This window comes from Medicago sativa, chromosome 1 (assembly GCF_051527215.1).
Source record: "Medicago sativa cultivar Bolivia chromosome 1, Bolivia_mono, whole genome shotgun sequence".
In the NCBI taxonomy this organism is placed as follows: domain Eukaryota; kingdom Viridiplantae; phylum Streptophyta; class Magnoliopsida; order Fabales; family Fabaceae; genus Medicago; species Medicago sativa.
Window position 1 is genome coordinate 37,765,535 of NC_140749.1, and position 19,842 is coordinate 37,785,376.

Below are 19,842 nucleotides of genomic sequence, written 5' to 3' on the forward strand. Positions count from 1 at the left end.
TAGATAATAGTAAAGTAAGTTTGCAAACCATTACTGCATTTATAAAAGGAAAAAAAATAATGATTTACGTGATGAAAGTGAAAGTATGAAACTATTATAAGGCTAAAAGGAAAAAAAATAATGATTTACGTGATGAAAGTGAAAGTATGAAACTATTATAAGGCTTTGCCTCAAAAAATAAAAAACTATTTAAAACCCAAAACCAAGAAATAAGTCAGTGAAATGAGATAAACCTAATCACAAGCGGCAGCTTCATCTTCTTTTTTTGATGTAACCCAAACTGCTTCACCAACTCTCTACCTTAAGTTAGAAAAGTAAGAAAACAAATATTAGATCTATTTTCCTCTAATCTTCATCTTTCTTTTGATTTTTTTTTTATAAGCAAGGAGAAAGGACATGCATCAGGAGACATCGTCGACATCCCAACTAGGATGGCATTCCAAGACACCACCATCCTCTGCTGCCAAACTCAAAGAAAATTTATTAAAAAAATGGGAAAAATAATTACAGAAGGAGGGGGGACTAGGCCAAAACCCTCCGAAAGAAACAAAAGAAAAACCAAAACAGAAAGAAAGAGGAGAAAAAAACAGAAGATACAGACAAAAAACAGACTAAGGAAATCTGTAGTTAGGCAAACCGCATCTGTCCCGAAAGAAATCTAACGACAGAGCATGTGGGAGAGTGTTAAGCCAAACCGCGCCAACCACAAAATGACCCAAATTTGCGAAATAGTCTGCACAACAGTTACCTTCACGGAATATATGGGAAGAAATCACCTGAATCCCAAGATTGCGAGCATTTTGCCATCTGTTACGTAACAAAACGGGCACCAATAGAGGGTTCGAGAAAATCATGAGGGCATTGGTTGAATCACTCTCCAACCAAATATTGCTCCAACCGTGTCGGGCAGCAAACTCAATTGCAATAATGATGGCCATAACCTCTGCATAAAAAACAGACTGCATCCCAATATTACAGGCAAAAGCACCACGAAACGTCCCTCGGTGTTCTCGAAACAGCCCCCCACGAGCAGCATAACCACCAATCACCGAACCATCCGTGTTAACTTTCAACCCCGGGGCGGTGGGAGGCTTCCACAAAACCAGCATAATATCCTTAGCCTTGCGGCAATGAGGAGAGACCGCAAAAGAATCAAGAAGCACAGAGTCGGAAGGTATACTGTAACCCGTAGAAACATTTCCCGACATTGCTATAAAGGAGTGTATACGTACCTTAGCTAAATGTAATGAAGGTGTTACATCTGAGAACCGCAATGAATTCCTTGCCCACCAAATAGTGTGGATGGTGTGCAAGACCGCTGCTAAATAAATATCTAACACTTGAGAGGAACATCGAGATGGTCGACAAGAGAGAAGAGAACCAGCAGTAGAACGATCAATAAAACAATTAAGTTTAGCACTTATCCAGTCCCAAAGCTGATTCGCGAAAGTACAGCGAAGAAACAAATGCTCCGAAGACTCCTCTGTTGACATACACAAGCTACAAACCGACACCACTATGCAACCACGACGTCTGAGATTTTCATCCGTTGGCATTTTATTATGCTGCAACCTCCAGTAACTACAAGAATGCGAGGGAGGGATAGCTGAACTCCAAATATATTCTGCCCAAGGCAATGATGGAGCCCTAGGACGCATAAAATCTAACGCCTGCTTCGATGTTAGCTTCCCATCCGAGTTGTGTCTCCACACCAACACATCAGGGAGCTGAATTGTTGGTAAAATGATGTCATTTACATAGTTTTGGATGTCCCCAACAGCTGTAAGTACCGCTGGCAGCCTCAAAGTGCCATTTTCGATAACTTCCGACACCGTTCCTTTAAGATGAGCATGAAATTCAGCATCAAGATGAATTAAGTCTACCAACGGTTCACCAAGCCAATTATCAGTCCAAAAATAAATACTCTCCCATGTGCCAACAACCCAAATCGAGTTATCCAAAACAGTACCAATTTATGATTTAATTCCGGACTAGATTGGAGATTTGCAAAAGCGCATTTGAGGATGACCGTGAGTGAAATATCTGCGCTTGAAAAGGGAAGTCCATTGATTGTCCTTTGTTCTAAGATCCCAAGCCAATTTCAGAATTAGTGCCTCATTAATCAAACGTGTAGGCTTAATATTCAACCCACTTCAGCCCACGACCGACACATAATACTCCAAGAAACCGTGCACACTTTCCTCGTTAAAACATCACCACTCCAAATGAATTTTTTTATCCAGGAGTCAAGAAATCTCAGCAATCTTTTAGGCCACAAATATATATGAAAAGAATAAACAAGCATCCCATGAACAAAAGATTTAACCAGCTGCACTCTGCCCATGATTGAAAGAACGGAACCCTTCCAAGTAGCTAGTTTATTTTTAATGTTGTCTGTAATTGATCTGAAATGAATAACCTTCGGCTTCCCTTGAAAAATAGGACAGCCAAGATACATAAACAACACAGCTCCAACACTGAAACCTAACAAATCAGCAATCATGGTTGTACGAGAAACAGACATAGAACCAATATAAAAACGGCTTTTTGCATTGTTGATCACTTGGCCAGAGACCTCCGAATATTTTTTAAAAATATTAAGAAGCTCCCGAATATTAGTCTTCAAACCTGTGCAAAAAAACATGATATCCTCAACGTACAAAACATGAGTAGGAAGATAAGTGCCATGATAATATGACATGGGAATGATCTGACCCTTTTCTCTGGATGCAGAAATCGCTCTGCTGAGAACTTCTTTCGCCAGACAAAATAAAAGGGGTGAGAGAGGATCACCCTGACGAACCCCTCGAGTACAAGAAAAGAAACAAACCGCCTTGCCATTTACCAAAATAGATAATCGTGCCAATTGAAGAATATCCAAAATCCAATTAATAAATGTTGAAGAAAAACCAAAATTATTCAGCACCATAATTAAAAAAATTCCAGTCCAATGTGTCGAATGCCTTGGAGATGTCGACCTTAAGAGCAATATTTCCCCCATATTGATGTTTGTCAATTGAGTTGATAGCCTCGGAAGCAAGAATAACACAATATGATATGTTATGATCGCGAACAAAACCCCGTTGCTCAGTAGATATGATCCGTGAAGTAATACAAGCCAGCCTATCCGCGACAATTTTAGTAACAATTTTAAATTGAAAATTCTCAAGCGCTATAGGACGATAATCACCCATAGACCCTGCACCTGGAGTCTTTGGAATAAGCACAATCAAGTTAGAATTAAAATTAGGAGGCAACGTACCACCTAGAAAAAACTCTTGGACCGAGTGCACTACATCTATGCCAATAATGTCCCAAAATGTTTGATAAAAATGACCACCAAAACCATCCGGTCCCAGAGCTCCATCACCATTAAGGGCAAACACCACTTCTTTAATCTCAGCCATCAAAGGAAGGCGCAACAGCTTTTGGTTATCCATCTCTGAAACTAACAAAGGAATAGTTTCATCAACCAATGTGCTTGGTGTACAATTATTATCCATGCTGAAAATTGCTTGAAAATAAGATATAATATGCTGCTCTATTTCCGTTGGATCTGTTAAAACATTATCACCATCATGTAAAAAAGAGATAGATTTAGTCGCTGCCCGGATTTTAGACACCCTGTGAAAGTACGCAGGATTGCGGTCCCCACTAATAAAATTCTGATCTCTAGCCTTTTCTTTCCATAACTGTTCCTGAAAATTTAAAGCTTTGGTTAGTAACAATTGTGCCTTAAGATCCTAAACATAAAGCTGATCAGAAAACCCCTCAGAATCAATCAACAATTGAATGCGGTTCACTTCCTCCATAGCATGTTTAACTTGATTATCCACAACACCAAATACATTACGATTCCAAAGCTTGAAAGCATTTTTCAAGTTACGAAGCTTAGCTTGAAACCGAGACATACCCTGACCTCTGACACCCTTAGACCAATTCTCAATCACCAATGGTCGACAATCCTCATGAGACGCCCAAACCTTAAAGAATTTAAAAGGAGTGGCGGTTTGAAACAACAAAATGACGAGTTTGAAACAATGGATCAGCTGCTTCATTCACCCATGAACCAGGTCCGCCGCTTTAGTGCTTTCTTACCATCGCAGATCTCAGTTTCTTACCTTTCTTCTCAGATTTTGTTCATTTTTTTAACCTTAAGCATTGCACCGGTCCGGTTCATCGAACCCGCCGGGTCACCGATTTTTACCGGTTTATCTGAGTCACGCCGGTTTTAACCTGTTCATTTGCACATCCGATCCATTAAGCTGCTCGAACCGGACGTACCTCCGGTTTCCGGTCTGACCGGTCCAACCGGCCGGTCCAGTTTTTAAAACTATGCTCTAAACATCAAGGGCTCTCTATGTATTCTTCACAATGGTGGCTAGCTCCTCCTACTTTTATCCATTCTCTCCTTGCTAGGGATAGATTAGGGTTTCCCTCCTCTAGATTGGCTATGCATTGATTGTCCTCATGTCTTTGGAGGGTTTTTTTGTTCTACTGTTTATCTTTTGGTTTGCGTGTATGATGAATATTCTTATATGAGGTTCAGGCAGCACCTGACAAAACATTTATGAATTTTTAGCTTTATCAACAAAAAAAAGGGTGTACATGGGTTGGGTCTACATAAACAATCTGGTCAAACCCGTCCAAAAAACTCAAAAAATGGATTGGGTCGGGTAATTAGATGAGTATGGTTTCTAAAAATGAAAAACCCATAAAAATAAATAGGTTCACGGTAAAAACAGACCCAAACTTAAAAAATTCACTTGCCCAATAATGCTAACATTTTTTATTTTTATTTTCATTGGGAATTGGGAAAATACCAAAGGTTTTGAGTCATAAACCAAGTTATATTTGCAAAACTGACACAACACACCCTATATATTAAAAATCAAAACATGTTAGAGTTACAAATTAAGATATTGCATTTTTTGGTTATTTTGATGTTGATGAAATTTTATATCGAGCAACTTTAGTTTATTGCAAGTATTTTAATTTATGAAGGATTTTATTATTTGATTCTATCATTTATTATTTTATGATGCTAATTTAAAAACAGTGAAAATAAGGTACACAATTTTTTAAAGAAAATAAAAATGTAGAGCAATTTTTATGAAAAATTATGAGAACTCGTCATTTAGTCATTTAATATTAAAAAAATAGAAAAATAATTTGCGTATCCCATTATCCAATGGTATGACATGTGGATATTTTACATCACATAAACCGGAGCACCCTATATGATTTGGATTTTGGGTTTGGTCAAACTCAACTCATACCGACTCACGTATACCCCTACATTTACATCTATATCTTTTTTGTTTTATTTATTTCTTTGTTTCGTCAAAATTTTCCATCTTTAAATATGGTGATTTGAAGTTTCCATGCAATGTAATCAAACTCGAGATTTTAAGTCGGATCAGTTGACCAGTAAAAATCATAAACACGAGGAATGTAACACGGTTCGTAAGATCTTACTCCAGGACAAAATTGTAACTTCAGACACACGCAAACACACAAAAACATACAAAATTATAATACATGTATTGAAATTGAATTAATTATTTTACTTTTAGTTAATTTTTCTTTAGGGATACTTTTAGTTAATTTTATTAACAATATCTTTCTGTATAATTTTTGGTCTCTCATAACTAAATAATATTATTTTTATTCGATATTACTAATTAACTGAATTTTTTCTCTAGTAAAAACATAAACTAATTTTGGTTGCATTGATCTTTGTTGTATTATTATTATTATTATTATTATTATTATTATTATTATTATTATTATTATTATTATTATTATTATTATTATTATTAATGAAAAACTTAATTATATTTTCTCCGAACAATTTGGTCATTATTTTCACTTTCAGTAAAAAGAAAAACACAATGACCCAACATTTTTTTAGATTAATGTCCAACTATTTGGTATGTTTTTAAGATGTCTTTCATAAGGCCCAAACTCTTATTTTCTTCTTATTCAACTTAACCTATAAAAATATAGCTGCCTGATAAAGGAGTAAACCGGGTGGTTTCCCCATCACAAGGGAAAGTATGTCGGTTTTATCAAACAAATAAAATATTGTATCCACAAAGGAAAGTATGCCGGATTTAAGTTCGTGTTGACCGATTTTATGAACAAGTTTTTTATAAAAGTTGAAGGTGAGAAAAACACAATGGGGAGGGGGTGAATTGTGTTTACTTTCTCTAAAACTTTTCTAAGTGTTAATAAAAAAATTCAGAGTCTGATCAGAATAAGAGTTCTTATTAGAGTCTGAAACCGAGTTATGCAGCAAAATTAAATTAAAGACAAAGAGAGAAGTTAGAAAGAGACGACACAGTCAAATTATATATACCGGTTCCTCCCATAAACAGAGAGTAGTCCAGTCCCCTTGAACTTTCAAGGGATTTTCACCATAATCTCACAAATTACTATTTGCTCAAACACACAAGTAAGAGACTTCCTTTTCTCAATCACAAAAGAAAGAGACTTCTACAATCGGATTTTAATCAAATAAAAGAGATTGTGTTTTAGACTTGATATACAATCAGAGATGTAAAAATTTTAAGCTCAGATGACTTCTGATACTTAAGAAATTCTAAGATATAAAAGTTTGTAAGAATTTGTCTAAGTGTTTGTGCGCTATATAGTTTGACAGAGTAAGATCACTTGTAAAATGATAGAAGTCTTGTTGTTTTTCTTCAACTGCTCAGGTCCTTATATAGGAGAAAATCCGAGAGCCGTTGTCGAAAAGTACCAGTGCATCAATTAAGTCTTTGAGAAGCTTGATCAAAGACGTTGAGATGTTGCCTCAAATGGATCATGCGGTTGAGTAGTCATTCAAAATTCTTTTGTTTCTAATAGAATGATTTGTTACATTCTCTTTGTTCTTGAATTTCATTGTTTGTTTCTGCACGTGTTCAGAAGATTACAAATTGTACTACTCTGAGTCTGATAGTGACATTCCTTGAGAAGACGACAAACCGAGTCAGATTTTCTATCTTCTGACGTCACCTTCATATGCTTCATCCTTCAGAGTCTTCAATACTTCAAATGCTTCTGAAATTTTTATTCTGATCAGGATATTGACTTTTTGGTTGACCTTTTTCAGATCTTGTTCCAAGTCTTAACAACTTCTCATTTACTTCAGATGCACTCTTATGTGTTCAAAATCTTCATATTTTAGAATTAAAACTTGACTTAAAAATTAGAATTTAATTATGTGGTCTTACAAACTTGAACATAAATTAGCATATCCAATTATTCTTTTATACTCTTGTTATTATCTAAACTTCAGAGGCATGTTCAAAACCCATCTTGGTCCAACAAAAGTGTTTGAGTGATTTGAATCAAAGTAAATTGAATCAATATAAGTAGAGTTGTGTTGGGATTGAATTTCAATTACTATTCCTCATATGTTTCCATATAATCAACTGTATACTTTTTATGCCTCATATATAACTCACCCTTTCCCCAGTGTACGTCTCTGACTAAGGTTAAAGACACGAGATAACATAGAAACAAGTGACTTCCGATGCACGATGACAAAGTAGCCGATTGTTTCTATGACATATGACCAAAAATTTATATATGCATATAAACTTACCCGCAATCTCTTTGGCGATAACATATACATAATCTAAACCCTGTCCCTTTCATAGCCAGCCTTACTAGGGTATAACTAAATTAAAAGATCAATTGTGGAACACTACATCACCGACAAAGCATTAAGAACAAATTTAAGCTAAAATTATAATGAAAACATAAATCATATACAACCAGCCAGATTATACTACATATATTCCTAGCTATTTACATTGAATCCCAACACAAGAAAGAGTTTAGTTACCCATGAGTTGTTTAATGTTGGAGAAGCATCAACAAGCTTGTCTCCAAGCTTCCCTAGCCCTCCAATGTCTTCAACTACTCTCTTCGCTCATTAATTCTTTATATTTTTATGGGTTTACAAGCTGATTACATTTACAAATGACCTACTCCTCTATTTCTAGAGGTTCTGAAATATTAGATTCGCTAAGAGCATAATGCTTGCTCACCGAATTGAGGTTTTTTCAAAGGGAGGGAAAAACCAGTTGTTTTCAGATATTTTCCTTAAACCGCCTTTTCTCACTTAGTAAACCATTTGTTCTTAGCGAATCACCTTTGGTTTTTCCTTATAGAATCCTCTGCTTAGGCTCGCTTTCACCTTGCCATGCATGCGTAGAAAATCGTGATTGTCCCCATATGTCTTTATAAGGCTCTAGCATAACTCTGACGCGTGTGCTTGTCTTGCTTTTTTCCGCATTGGGGCACTCATTGTATTAAACCTATAGAATTGTATAAAAACCAAACTGTTTGTATTTATATTTCTTACAAAACAAGTCGATAAGTGCTATGTAATATAACAGTATTTGACACTTATCACTTCTACCCATGTATTCTTCTCTGCCATATTCATATCCTATCTCCTTCTATTGCTCTGTGGAACTCGTTTTTGTTTTGGAAAAAATATGTTATCATATGTAAAAATATTGGGAAAAATCCAGTGTTACTATAGCCACACTATGTATAGATGTAGAATTGGCCCTAGAAGTAGTATAGAGTTATCTAATTGTACCTAATAATATCTCCTTGGTACTTGGTATTTGGAATCAATGAATTTGTTACTTCTCTCGTAGAAATGCAACCCTTATTCTAATATCGTGGTATACTGTTTCGGGTTCGGTTGGATGCTAATCTTAAGATTTAAAGGCCTAAAAAGGTGATTGGTTCCCATATGGATCATCAATACTAGTATGAGGCTACTAAAAAAGGGACCTGAAGTCAATAAGGACCCTATGATCATAATCACAAAGTAACTTAGACAACACGACGAGAAAGGTACAACCACACAACAACATATTTATGCCTATGTTGAAATCTCAATCACCTACAAAAAGAGCCACTCCCAATTAAAAAAAAAGATGCACGTTGTCATTTTAAAATAACCTCAAAACACCTTAAACTATTACTGACTTGATACAAACCTGCTTCGACCATCATCATCGATCGCAGACAGATTTTTCATATCTTCTATGGAAAACAATTTTATAATATTTATATCACATGATAACTAAAAAAGGTGTAAAATGAGTTCCTAAACATTGGCAAGCCCCGCGATTATACAACCTTCGCAGATGATGGAAACACCAACACAAATTCCTCTTCCACCACCTAATTCAAGGGTGGGTGATCCTCCTAATCACCATTACTTTAGAAAAGAAACTCCCTCACAACCACATGTCGTCAACACTTTAGCAACAATAAAAGATAATAGGAGAACAAAACCAGCAACTATCTAGAGCAGAGGACCAATAAATTTAGATCCCGATCATCATTGCATCTCACCACGAATTGCAGCAAGCAGCTTAAGAACCTCCTGTATAGAAGAAAATGTGAAATCCTCTAAAGGCAGTGTAGAGTTGGAGCGTTGAAATATTTGTGTCATCCCTCAATGTGATAATCAAGAAAAGATCCATAAGCCTAAAGACAACGAGACTTATGAATTTGGAGGATCGAAAGCTCGAACTATGCACGAACTTCCTTCCCGTCGTCATCATGGAGGATGTGAAAAATTAACAAAATTTCATTTTTCCCCTTGTTTAAGCGATGGGAGGACAACATGAGGTAGTTATTTCCCTCCTACCGGGTTTAATGGTCGTCCTCAACATTATCCTTCATACAACAAGACAGGTCACACATACTTAAATCTGCATAGTCTTATGACTATGAAGACGACATGTTTAATTATGGATTGTTCACTTGAAGAATTAGAAAATATCCACTACTTTAATCCCTTAAAAAAATGTTGAGTATAGATTCACTTGGCAAATCTTGACAAGCATTGAGAGATTGTTGACAATATCTTGATCATATGAGTAGATCCATGAACGATTAAATGCTAGTTGTTTGTGAAGTGGAAATAATAGTCACAAGAAAGGAGGGGGGGTGGTGGTTAAATTGTGACCCTTTTAAAGTTTAACTTATGCTTGCGGTAAGTGATCTCAAGTAGATACTTGGAAGAAATAAAAATTGGGTTAAGTTCAGAATGTTATGAAGTGTTAGTGAAATAAATAATGAACAAAGTGATAATGGTGTGTAAAGTGAATGCAAACATTAATGCTGAAAGCAAATAGTAAGGGTAGAGAATATAACACATGAGAATTATAGTGGTTCACCCAATGTGAGTTAGTCCACTCCTCACAACTGTGAGATTTTCACTATGATGCATGAGACAACCTTCTCAACTCCTGCACCTTACACTTCTGCCACTAGGGGCTTTACCTCCTGTATTTTCTTAGTGTATTATCTAGCCTCAACAGGCAAAAATTGTATTATCTAACCTTAGCAGGCTTACAACTTTTCTTTCTAAGTCACACAAGACTGTACTTTTTTCTTTCACTCAACTAACACTTTAATACCCATAAAATTAGATGAGATTTTCTCTTACAATGATTTGGAGGTTTGAAAGAATCAGACAAGAAGAAGAAGAAGAGGAGAATATTATCTTTAAAAAGATAAAAGAAGACTGATTCACACTCTTTAAGATTTTAGGAATCAATTTTGATATGAAAATTTAAACACTTTTAAATTTGTTTAAGTATGTTTGTAAGTTGTGTAGTTCAATCCAGAGTCTTCATCTCCTTTTATAGAGTTTATTGACCTCTTGTAGTTGTTAGGACGTGTCCAATAGTCTTGTGCCGCATGTCCTGGGAGTTAGCAACTTTTGCTGGATCAACATTCTGAACTTCAGAATGTTTTTGGGTTCATCAGAATACTTCAGAATGTTATTGTGTTCATCAGGATATTGCTCCTAGGTTCATATGGATGAATGTAAGATGAGTTTCTGGGTTCATCCTATGAATGTCAAATGAATTTTTGGGTTTTTCCATAAATAGTGTTCTTCGTACATATTTCAAAATGTTCATGGACCAAAGCCTTTGCAGATCTGTTCTTGGAACTTGTGCAAGAGAGAGAAAAATGGAGTTTTCACTTCAAGCCCATGCTTTAGGGGATTTTTCTGATACTAAATAGTACATGCTCCCTTATGTGTCTAATTCTAATTGAATCTGACTTGATCTTGCTTTTTTGTTTTTGTTTTTTGCTTTTTCACCTACTGTACCTTTCTGTTATAGAAGGCATGTAGCTGAACGAACCTTCTGAACTTCAGAATATTTGTTTATCTTAACGTTCTTCATCAGCTGCAATCAAATCCTAGTAGTGAACTTGAATGAAGAACATCATGTATAACATCTACGATGATATTCTTAGAGGAATATTCCTAATGTTTGTAATTCAATTGTTCATAAGTCTTTAATAAACAATGAATATGCTTTTTTGACTTTTATCTAAATAAATGCCTTTAATCCTTGATTGATCTAAAACCATAATACTTTTCTGGACTTTTATTTATGTCATGTGAGTCTTGAATGTTCTTGATAATGTTCATACATTTATGGGCTTGTTCAACAACATTCTAGACTATCTCTGAACCTTCTGAACTCTGACTGGGTTCATAAGCTTGAATGTTCTTTGATCACTTGATTCTTGGTTTGATTTATACGTTGTTCATGTCTTAGTTAATCACTCAAGAACACATAGTAAATACCAAGAACTATCAAAGTCCATTAATCCTTTAATCACCACAGATGCTTTTAATGATTTTTTGAGCCAAAGTTGAAATCATTTTCTGCATATGATATGTTCATGACACGCCTGTTCTTGCATGTTCTTGATATGGTCATTGATTTATGGGTTTGATAAGATGGACCTTCCAAGCAACCTTCTGAACTCTTTCTGGGTTGAACTTTAGAAAGTTTTATGGGTTCTTCATATAAACTTCAACATGTTTCTTATGTGTTCTTGCCTTTTTGACAGTTGTAGTTTTTGCTGAACATTCTGATATTCTTAAACATTATAATGTTCTTCAATATTATGAACCTTATGAAGGATGTTGTTTATCCCATTCAAATCTACTTCAAGCATATAAATGAGAGATCATTTGTGTAACGCCTGTTTCGATTATTTAATTATTTTAATGAGTTTTAGAATATATTTATACGATTAGTGTGATTTATAAGATTTATGTGATTTATATGATTTTAGAGAAATTTATGAGACGTTGTGACTTATTTTATTGTTTAATAAAATAAGATTCGAAAATAAAATAAATATTAAGTTTGTTATTTGATGTAGAGATATATTTGTTATTTTGTGTAGAAATATATATGTTATTTGGTGTAGAAATATATTTGTTATTTTGTGTAGAAATATATATTTTATTTAGTGTAGAAATATATTTGTTATTTTGTGTGGAAATATATATGTTATCTGGTGTAGAAATATATTTGTTATTCAGTGAAGAGGTATATTTGTTATTTGGTGTTAAAATATTATATACATATATATTTTGATGAAATATGCTATTAATTTAGAAATAAATAAGATTATGAGGAAAAGAGTAATTTTGAGGTGTAAGAGAAATTAGATGAAGGGTTATAAATAAGAGAAGTTAGGTTTAGAAAGACATAGAACGTACGATCAGTTTTTGGAGAAAACAAGGTTTAGAAAGAAGAGACGAGAAGAGAAGAGAAGAGAAGACAAAGAGAAGAGAGAAGAGGCTGCATCAATAATTCTAAGGTAAGGGTGAGACTAGCATTCAATCTTATTATGTGTATGATTCTAATGATTAGATTTAACGAGTTGTAGGAAGAGTTTTTGAGAGATCGAGAATTAGGGTTTAAGTGAAGAATTGAGAATTAATGGTTGTTGTTTGATTTTGATGATTAGAGAAATTAGGTTTCACTCAAAATTGATGAAATATAATGTTGTTGTTGATGAATTCATGGCTGCTTGTTGTTGTTATTGTTATGATATGTTTTTGTTAATGATTGATGCAATGGATAATCATAATCATAGAACTTGAAGTGAATTTATGTTGTTCTTGAATGTTTTCATGAAAAATGGGTCAAATGGTGATTTTTCTTGAAAGGGTGTTTTAGTTCAAGTTTTATATGGATTTGGGTGTCTTTTCATGTTTAGAAACGTTTAAACAAACTTTGGGACCAAATTTGGGCTTCGGGGATTCAAAATTGGAATTTTGGGATGAAAAATGGAGTTTTCCCGAGAGCTATCTCTGACAGCATTCTCTGTTTCATGATTTTGCATCTTTTTCACACATTTCAGTTTTGAATTGGCTTTAGATGTAAACACGAAAGTTGTAGGTATGGATGTTAGCTTTATAATGCCGTTGGTTTGACTTCAAAAGGATTTATAGAACTTGAGTTATGGTCAAATTACTGCACGTAGGTCACAGTGAATTTTTATGGACTTTCAGCACAACTTTTCCGAATTTAAAATGAAAACTGGTATTGATCGGTACAGAATTGGTCTTAGGAGTAAACATGAAAGTTTTAGATAATTTTGTTAACTTTCCAGTGACTTTGGTTTGACGTGAATATGATTTTTAGTTTTTGAGTTATGATGAAAATACTCCAAGGAGGTCTTAGCGAAATTGTAAGGTGACAACATTCTCTGTTTCATGTTTTTGCGTTTTGTTCATATGTTTCTGTTTTGAATTGATCTTTGTTGTAAACATGAAAGTTGTTGATAATTGTGATATCTTTCCATTAGCCTTGGTTTGACATGAAAATATGTTGTGCATGATTATTTATGTTCTTACAAAGATGCATGATGAATTGTTGATACTTGAATACGATGATATATGATGAATTAATTGTGTGCTGTCATGTTGTTGTTAATATTATCAATGTGATATTGTTATATGAGTATTAATGTGAATTATATATGATGTTTTAAGATGCTAAGATGTTAAGATGTTAAGACGTTAAGATGATATGAAGTTGTTAAGTCGTCGAGTCGTTATGAAGTCGTCAAGTTGTTAAGATGTCATAGATGTTCATGAAGTTTCTAAGACGTAAGATGTTGAGTCCATGCATACTCATTTATAGATGAGGGCTCATGCCCTGGAGCTTTTGCTCAACCCACGAGGATGAGGGCTTATGCCCTAGGAGCTTTTGCTCAACCCACGACGATGAGGGCTTATGCCCTAGGAGTATATTTATGCTCAACGACGATGAGGGCTTATGCCCTAGAATGGTACCACATGCATTTGCATTTCATGATGATTCGAGATGGTTTAAGACGTTAAGAGTTGCATAGTCGAGTTTAGATGCATTGTCGAGTCAAGATGTTAAGTTGTGATGTTTTAACGAAGTGACTATAGATGAATGATTATGAAGATGTTTATGATGAATGATTATGAAGTTGTTTATGATGAATGATTATGAAGTTGTTTATGATGAATGGTTATGAAGTTGTTTATGATGATTGATTTTGAAGTGGTTTATGATGATGATGTTATGTTGATGCTATATGATTTATGATATGATGCTATATGATTTATGATATGGTGTCTATGTCTATTAGATGATGATATGTGACGATGTTATGATTATTAATTGATGATATGTGACGATGTTATGTTTATTATTTGATGATATGTGATGATTGTTTGCGATTAGTATTTGATGATATGTGATGATGCTTTTATGAATATTGATCGTACCTGATCAGAAGGAGACTGCCGGTGCTTTGAATGCGGTGGTTGTGACGGTGGTGGAATGCGTCAGAATGCTTATTGGAGCGGATGGGGGGTGTGTACCTGCAGGCACTCCGACGCTCAAGTTAGTAGAGATCAGAGAGTGAGGGTTTTAGAGGAAGAAAGAGTTCTACCTTGGGGACTGCGGTGAGTCCCCTATTTATAGAGGTGGAGAGCTGCAGAGCCGTTGAGGAGGCACACCTGACTCTGGCGGTTACGAAATCGTGGGAAGTGTAACCGCCATAGATTTTATTGTGGGAACGTGCACAACGTGCAAGAGAGACTTTGGGGTTCGTTTGAACCGGTCTCTTTGCTTCGTGCACCCCCTTCAGGCGAGGGGGTATGTTGTGAGCAATAATGCCAAACGTGGAGTTTGGGCTTTGTATGATATTGGGCCTAAGTAAATGGGCCCAGAATCCTTTTGTCCGATCCAGAACAGTAGCCCCCCAAGTCGTTGCTCTTGATAAAGAGTGGTGACTTAAGTGCGGGCGTTTTGCTCGTCAGGAGCCGACCTCAAGAGGAATTCAGTTGGTATGTATCCTCGTGCTAGAGGAAGAAATGGATCGCGTTAGCGGACTTATACATGCCTTGAGTTGGAGAATCGTTTGCGAGGCGGACTGAGAATGCTGAGACTTTGGGCCAGATAGGCTCGCCTGTCTCGAAGCGTTTGTTCTCCCTCTAACGATGTAAGTTTGCCTGTCAATGTGACGGAGTCCAGCATATGTATGTCCGACGGTGAGATCGGATGGAAAGATTCCCTCGTCTGGAAGTTTGGTCGGATGTCATTCCGTAATTAATGCCAACGTCTCGAGGAAGAAGTTGAGGGGACCTGACCTTTGGTTTCTGAGTGACACGTGTGCAAGCTGTTAGTAGCACTTGAGTGCCTATAGTTTCCAGCGTGTTCTCGGGTTGTATTTCCGAGGCGTCATCATCACCATTGATTGGATCCTGACGTTTGGAGAACGTAGTGAAGGATCATAGCCCTTGGATGAAGGGGTATGATTGAATCTGGACCTTCGAAGCAGCGCTTTAGATGATGAGTAGCGAGTGAAGGGATGCACCGGATAGACTTTGTGACTTTTGGGTGGTTTGTGCAACGAGTATAAATAGTTCCACTGTTGTTTTGGAGAGTCATTGCATTTTCGAATTTCTCAGAGACTTAGAGATTTCCCATAGTTTCCAAAGGCAAAGTTCTTCCGAGTTTTCGCATCCCCACAGCAACTTCAATCTCTCCTTCTTCTCAGGTAGAGTTCTGTGACTCGTTTCTGTTACTTCTGTATTTTAGTTTTTGTTCTTCTTTTAGAAATCGTAGGAATGCATGTTTCTAGGGCAGAAATAGTTTGACTCGGTGGTTTCCGTCGTTGGTTTAGGCGTTTGCGACCGTGCATCAAAGAGTTTTGTAGATATGCTGTCTGTTTTAGTGTTTAGAAAAACATTGGCGACAGGCTTGGGTTTCTTCCATAAGCTTTAGGTCTGTCCGCTGAGGGTAGATCCCCTCGATGCGTGAATTTGAGTTTCTAGACCCTCTGGCTTTTTTATGGTAGCGATTTGATCCCTTCCTTGCCGTGACCGACCTAATAGGTGAAGGAAGGGTGGATCTGACTGTTAGATTCACTTTTTCCCTTGCTTTTTCCAGATCTGTCATGGCTGACGAGGGAGTTGTTGCGTCCGTCGTTATGAGGCCCGGAGAGGAACCCTTAGAAACTGAATCGGTTTTTGCCGCTGATGGTGTGAACGAAGCACCCTTTGACCTCATCGGTGAAGGTAGAGATTGGGCGCTGATCTGCCGAGCACGTCCAACCTGGTGTGTTCGGAGTATGAAAATTACGTATTCCCCATGTATGAAGTAGTTTTCAAGGACATGGGTTTTCGGCTCCCTTTCTCTAACTTCCAGCGGGAGATGCTCCGCTGGACCAAGCTGTCACCTACTCAGATTCATCCTAACTCTTATGCCTTTATGAGGGCTTTTGAGCTGTTGTGCAATCATCTTCGCATCTTTGCCTCCAAGAACGTCTTTTTCTCCTTCTTCACCGTATAGCGGGGTACGGACTGGGTTTCTTTTCGTCAGACCCAGAAGATGTTTGAGCCCTTTGCCGGGAAGATCCGGAGTTTCAAAGAGCGCTTCTTTCTAGTTCGGCCTAAGAGTACGGCTGCTCTTGAAAATCTCTTGGAGGCAGCTAAGGAAGGCGAGCAGGAGCGCCGTCCTTTTTTCGACCTGTGCTGGTCTCAGGACCATTTTGCTTATGAACCGAAGGACTTCGGTCGAACTGTTGCCACTCTGACTGACGAGGAGAAAGGCCTTCGTCAACAACTCTGGGCTTTCATTGAGTCCCTTCCCCAAAGGGTTAAGACTGACCGATGGGGGGACCCTTTGATGAATGCGGACGGGACCCCAGTAACAGAGCCCCGCTTCATCAATACATATGAGTTTTTGACCTCTGATAATTCTGATGCCTGTCTTGGTAGCTTATTTTCTTGTTTTTGTCTTCTTGCCGTCCTTTTGTTTTGTTTCTCCCAACTGACAAGTTTCTTTTGTCTTGTGTTTGCAGAGAAAATGAAGAAAGACTTGGGAGCCCTCGTGAATGCGGCCAGCAAGAAGCTCTCGGCCAAGAAAAAGCGTAAAAACATCCAGTCCCTAGAGCATCTGATTTATGGGTCTGGTCCTAGCTCAACCCCTGGTCCTGTGGTGGATTTGGATAGGGAGGAGCAATCTGAGGAGCTGGTGCAGGATCCTGCCAAGAGGCAGAGGGTGAGGGTGTCTTCTGAGGATCCAATCACGCCGATCAAGGCCGTTCCTGTCCGTTTTGAGAAGGGAGACTTCCTCCAGTTGCCGAGGGTGTGGTCCGAGCCGGAGCTGTGTGGTCCCCAGTCGACTCTTTTTTTTATTATCCTGAGCTGAGGATTATCCAGGATCTGGGTCCAGCTGGCTGGAGTAAGGCAATAACTGATGGGGTTATTGCCACTATGAAGGCTTTGGAGGTCGCTGCTGCTCTGAACAACGCTTCTCTGGACAGTGAGGTTCGGGTCGATGCTCTGGTGCGGGAGAGGGATGCTTTGACCGCCAAGGTCGCTGCTCTTGAGGAGGATCAAAGGAACAAGAGGTCCGTCGCTGAGAAGCGTGACCGTGAGCTTGCTTCTTTTGAAGGAGCAGCTGTCCGGGGCTCAGACTGCTCTTGAGCAGGCGACCGCATCTTCTCGGAAGCTGGCTGAGGAGAAGGCTTCCTTGGAGGAGACTCTGGAGAAGGCAGACCTCCTTGGGGAGGATGAGGCAGAAGACCTCGCTGTCCTGCGGCGCGCCGGCCTTGTGGACAGGATTGGTGAGCTGGAAGGAAGCTTGGTGGAGGCCCTCCAGCTTGGCTTTGATCGGGTGGTGGCCCAGTTGAAGGTGACGAACCCTGGCATTGAGCTGAATGTTGAAGGAATTCATCCTCTTAGCGAGGTGAAAGACGGGGTGATCGTTCCGCCTCCCGATCCTGAGGAAGAAGACGGGCGTGTTGATGAAGCCCAGGCCTGATGAGGCCTTGTAATTAATCTCTTGTTCAACATCCAACTTGTAATGACATTGTGCGCCCTTAGTGGTTTTAGCACCTTAATATATGATTGTTTCATTCTCAATTGTACTTGTTTCTGAAGTGTATGTTTTTACTTTTAAGTACAATGTTTTGAATTTTGTGTGCTCGTTGTGTGAGGCTTTCTATACTGTTTGAAGTATTTGTTTGAGAGCGAATTATCTATCTATCTTGTATGTTTGATAAACTGCGATAATTCGTATGCTCTTAGCTACTGTCGAGGGCGAACTATCTATTTGCCTTATGTTTTTGGCAGATTGCAATAATTCGTGCGCTCTTAGCTGCTGTTCGAGAGCGAATTATCTACCTGCCTTATGTTTTTGACAGATTGCAATAATTCGTGCGCTCTTAGTTGTTCAACTTAGGAACTTGTCTGTTTTCGGATTGCGAAGCTCTTTAAGTTGAGTGTGGCGGGATGGGCTACCCCCCGCAGTCATTATTTCGACGAAGTGACTTAATGACTGGAGAGTCTTGCATGCCCGCCCAACGCTTTGTGACTTTGACTTAATGAAATCAAAGTTGTGCCTTTTGCTTTCCAGGTAATAGTTTACTTTGCTTGGAAAGTTTTTACCTTTGCGTAGCTTTTGCAAGGAAGAGCTCAGGCCGGAAGTTTTCTAACTGTTTACGCGGAGTATTAGTTAGAAGTATTTGCACATCCAAGAGATTGTTTATCTGAATGTGTGTCCAAAGTTATGGACGTGTAACAGCGGATGAACGAGAGAAATTTTTTTCTAAGTTCCCTCCGCCGAGGCGTGAAACACCCATCGCGAGCTGGGGTTCTACCTAACATGCCGAGCAGTGATGTCGCAGTGGTAAGCGTACATACTGAGGAGTAAGAGAATTTGTTATGTAAAATCCTCTCATCCTTTTTCTTTTTGGATTCGGAGTGGCACGACTTTCCTCTTCCATTTATTTGCTCGACGGGGAGCGATGAGTTCGTTGTATCGAACTAAGTACGTACATTAGAGTGAGTTGGCGTTGTTTGCCATCTAAGTGTAGTACTTTTTGAGTTTTTCTGCATTCCAAGTCCTTGGAATTTCATTTTGATGGAGGTCTTCGAGTCCGTAAGCTCCTGTCCCGGTCTTCATCCGGATCCTGAAAGGGCCGTCCCAGTTGGCGGCGAGCTTCCCTTCTTCGGAATCCTTCTGGTTTCGCCGGAGGACGAGGTCGCCTACTTCGAATTCTCTTTTGATGACTTTTCTTGCTATGGCGAGCAGCTATTTTCTGTTTTAGTGCTGCCTCTCGCAAGGTTGCCCCTATCCTGACTTCGTCGACGAATTGGAGCTCTTCATGTAGATTTGCCGTGTTGGCCGGGAAGTCAGTGCTGGCGTCCGTACGCCATGTGAGTTTGGTTAGCTCAATGGGTAAGACCGCTTCTGTCCCATACGTGAGTCGAAAAGGTGACTCGCCAGTTGTGGAATGGGGAATAGTTCTGTAGGCCCAGAGGACTGCGTGTAATTCCTCCGCCCATTGTGTTTTGGCCACGTCTAGCCTCCTTCGTATTTCTCGCAGAACTACCCTATTTGCAGCCTCGGCGAGGCCGTTGGCTTGAGGGTGTTCGACGGAGGTGAAGCTTTGCTTGATGCCGATATTCCTTAGGTAGTCCTGGAA

General features: G+C 38.2%; 1 protein-coding gene and 1 pseudogene across 1 annotated transcript; one reads left to right on the forward strand and one right to left on the reverse strand.

The window, feature by feature from the left end:
* Nucleotides 1–611: 611 nt before the first annotated feature.
* LOC146954766 (uncharacterized) lies at nucleotides 612–4,058 on the reverse strand. The gene is made up of 4 exons (XM_085745858.1): nucleotides 3,750–4,058; nucleotides 2,927–3,698; nucleotides 2,420–2,628; nucleotides 612–1,925 (listed from the first exon to the last, which is right to left on the reverse strand). Exons 1-4 carry the CDS (start codon nucleotides 4,056–4,058, stop codon nucleotides 612–614), a joined length of 2,604 nt encoding a protein of 867 aa, XP_085601984.1.
* A 12,681-nt stretch (nucleotides 4,059–16,739) lies between these two features.
* Nucleotides 16,740–18,205, forward strand: LOC146954767 (uncharacterized; annotated as a pseudogene).
* Nucleotides 18,206–19,842: the final 1,637 nt, after the last annotated feature.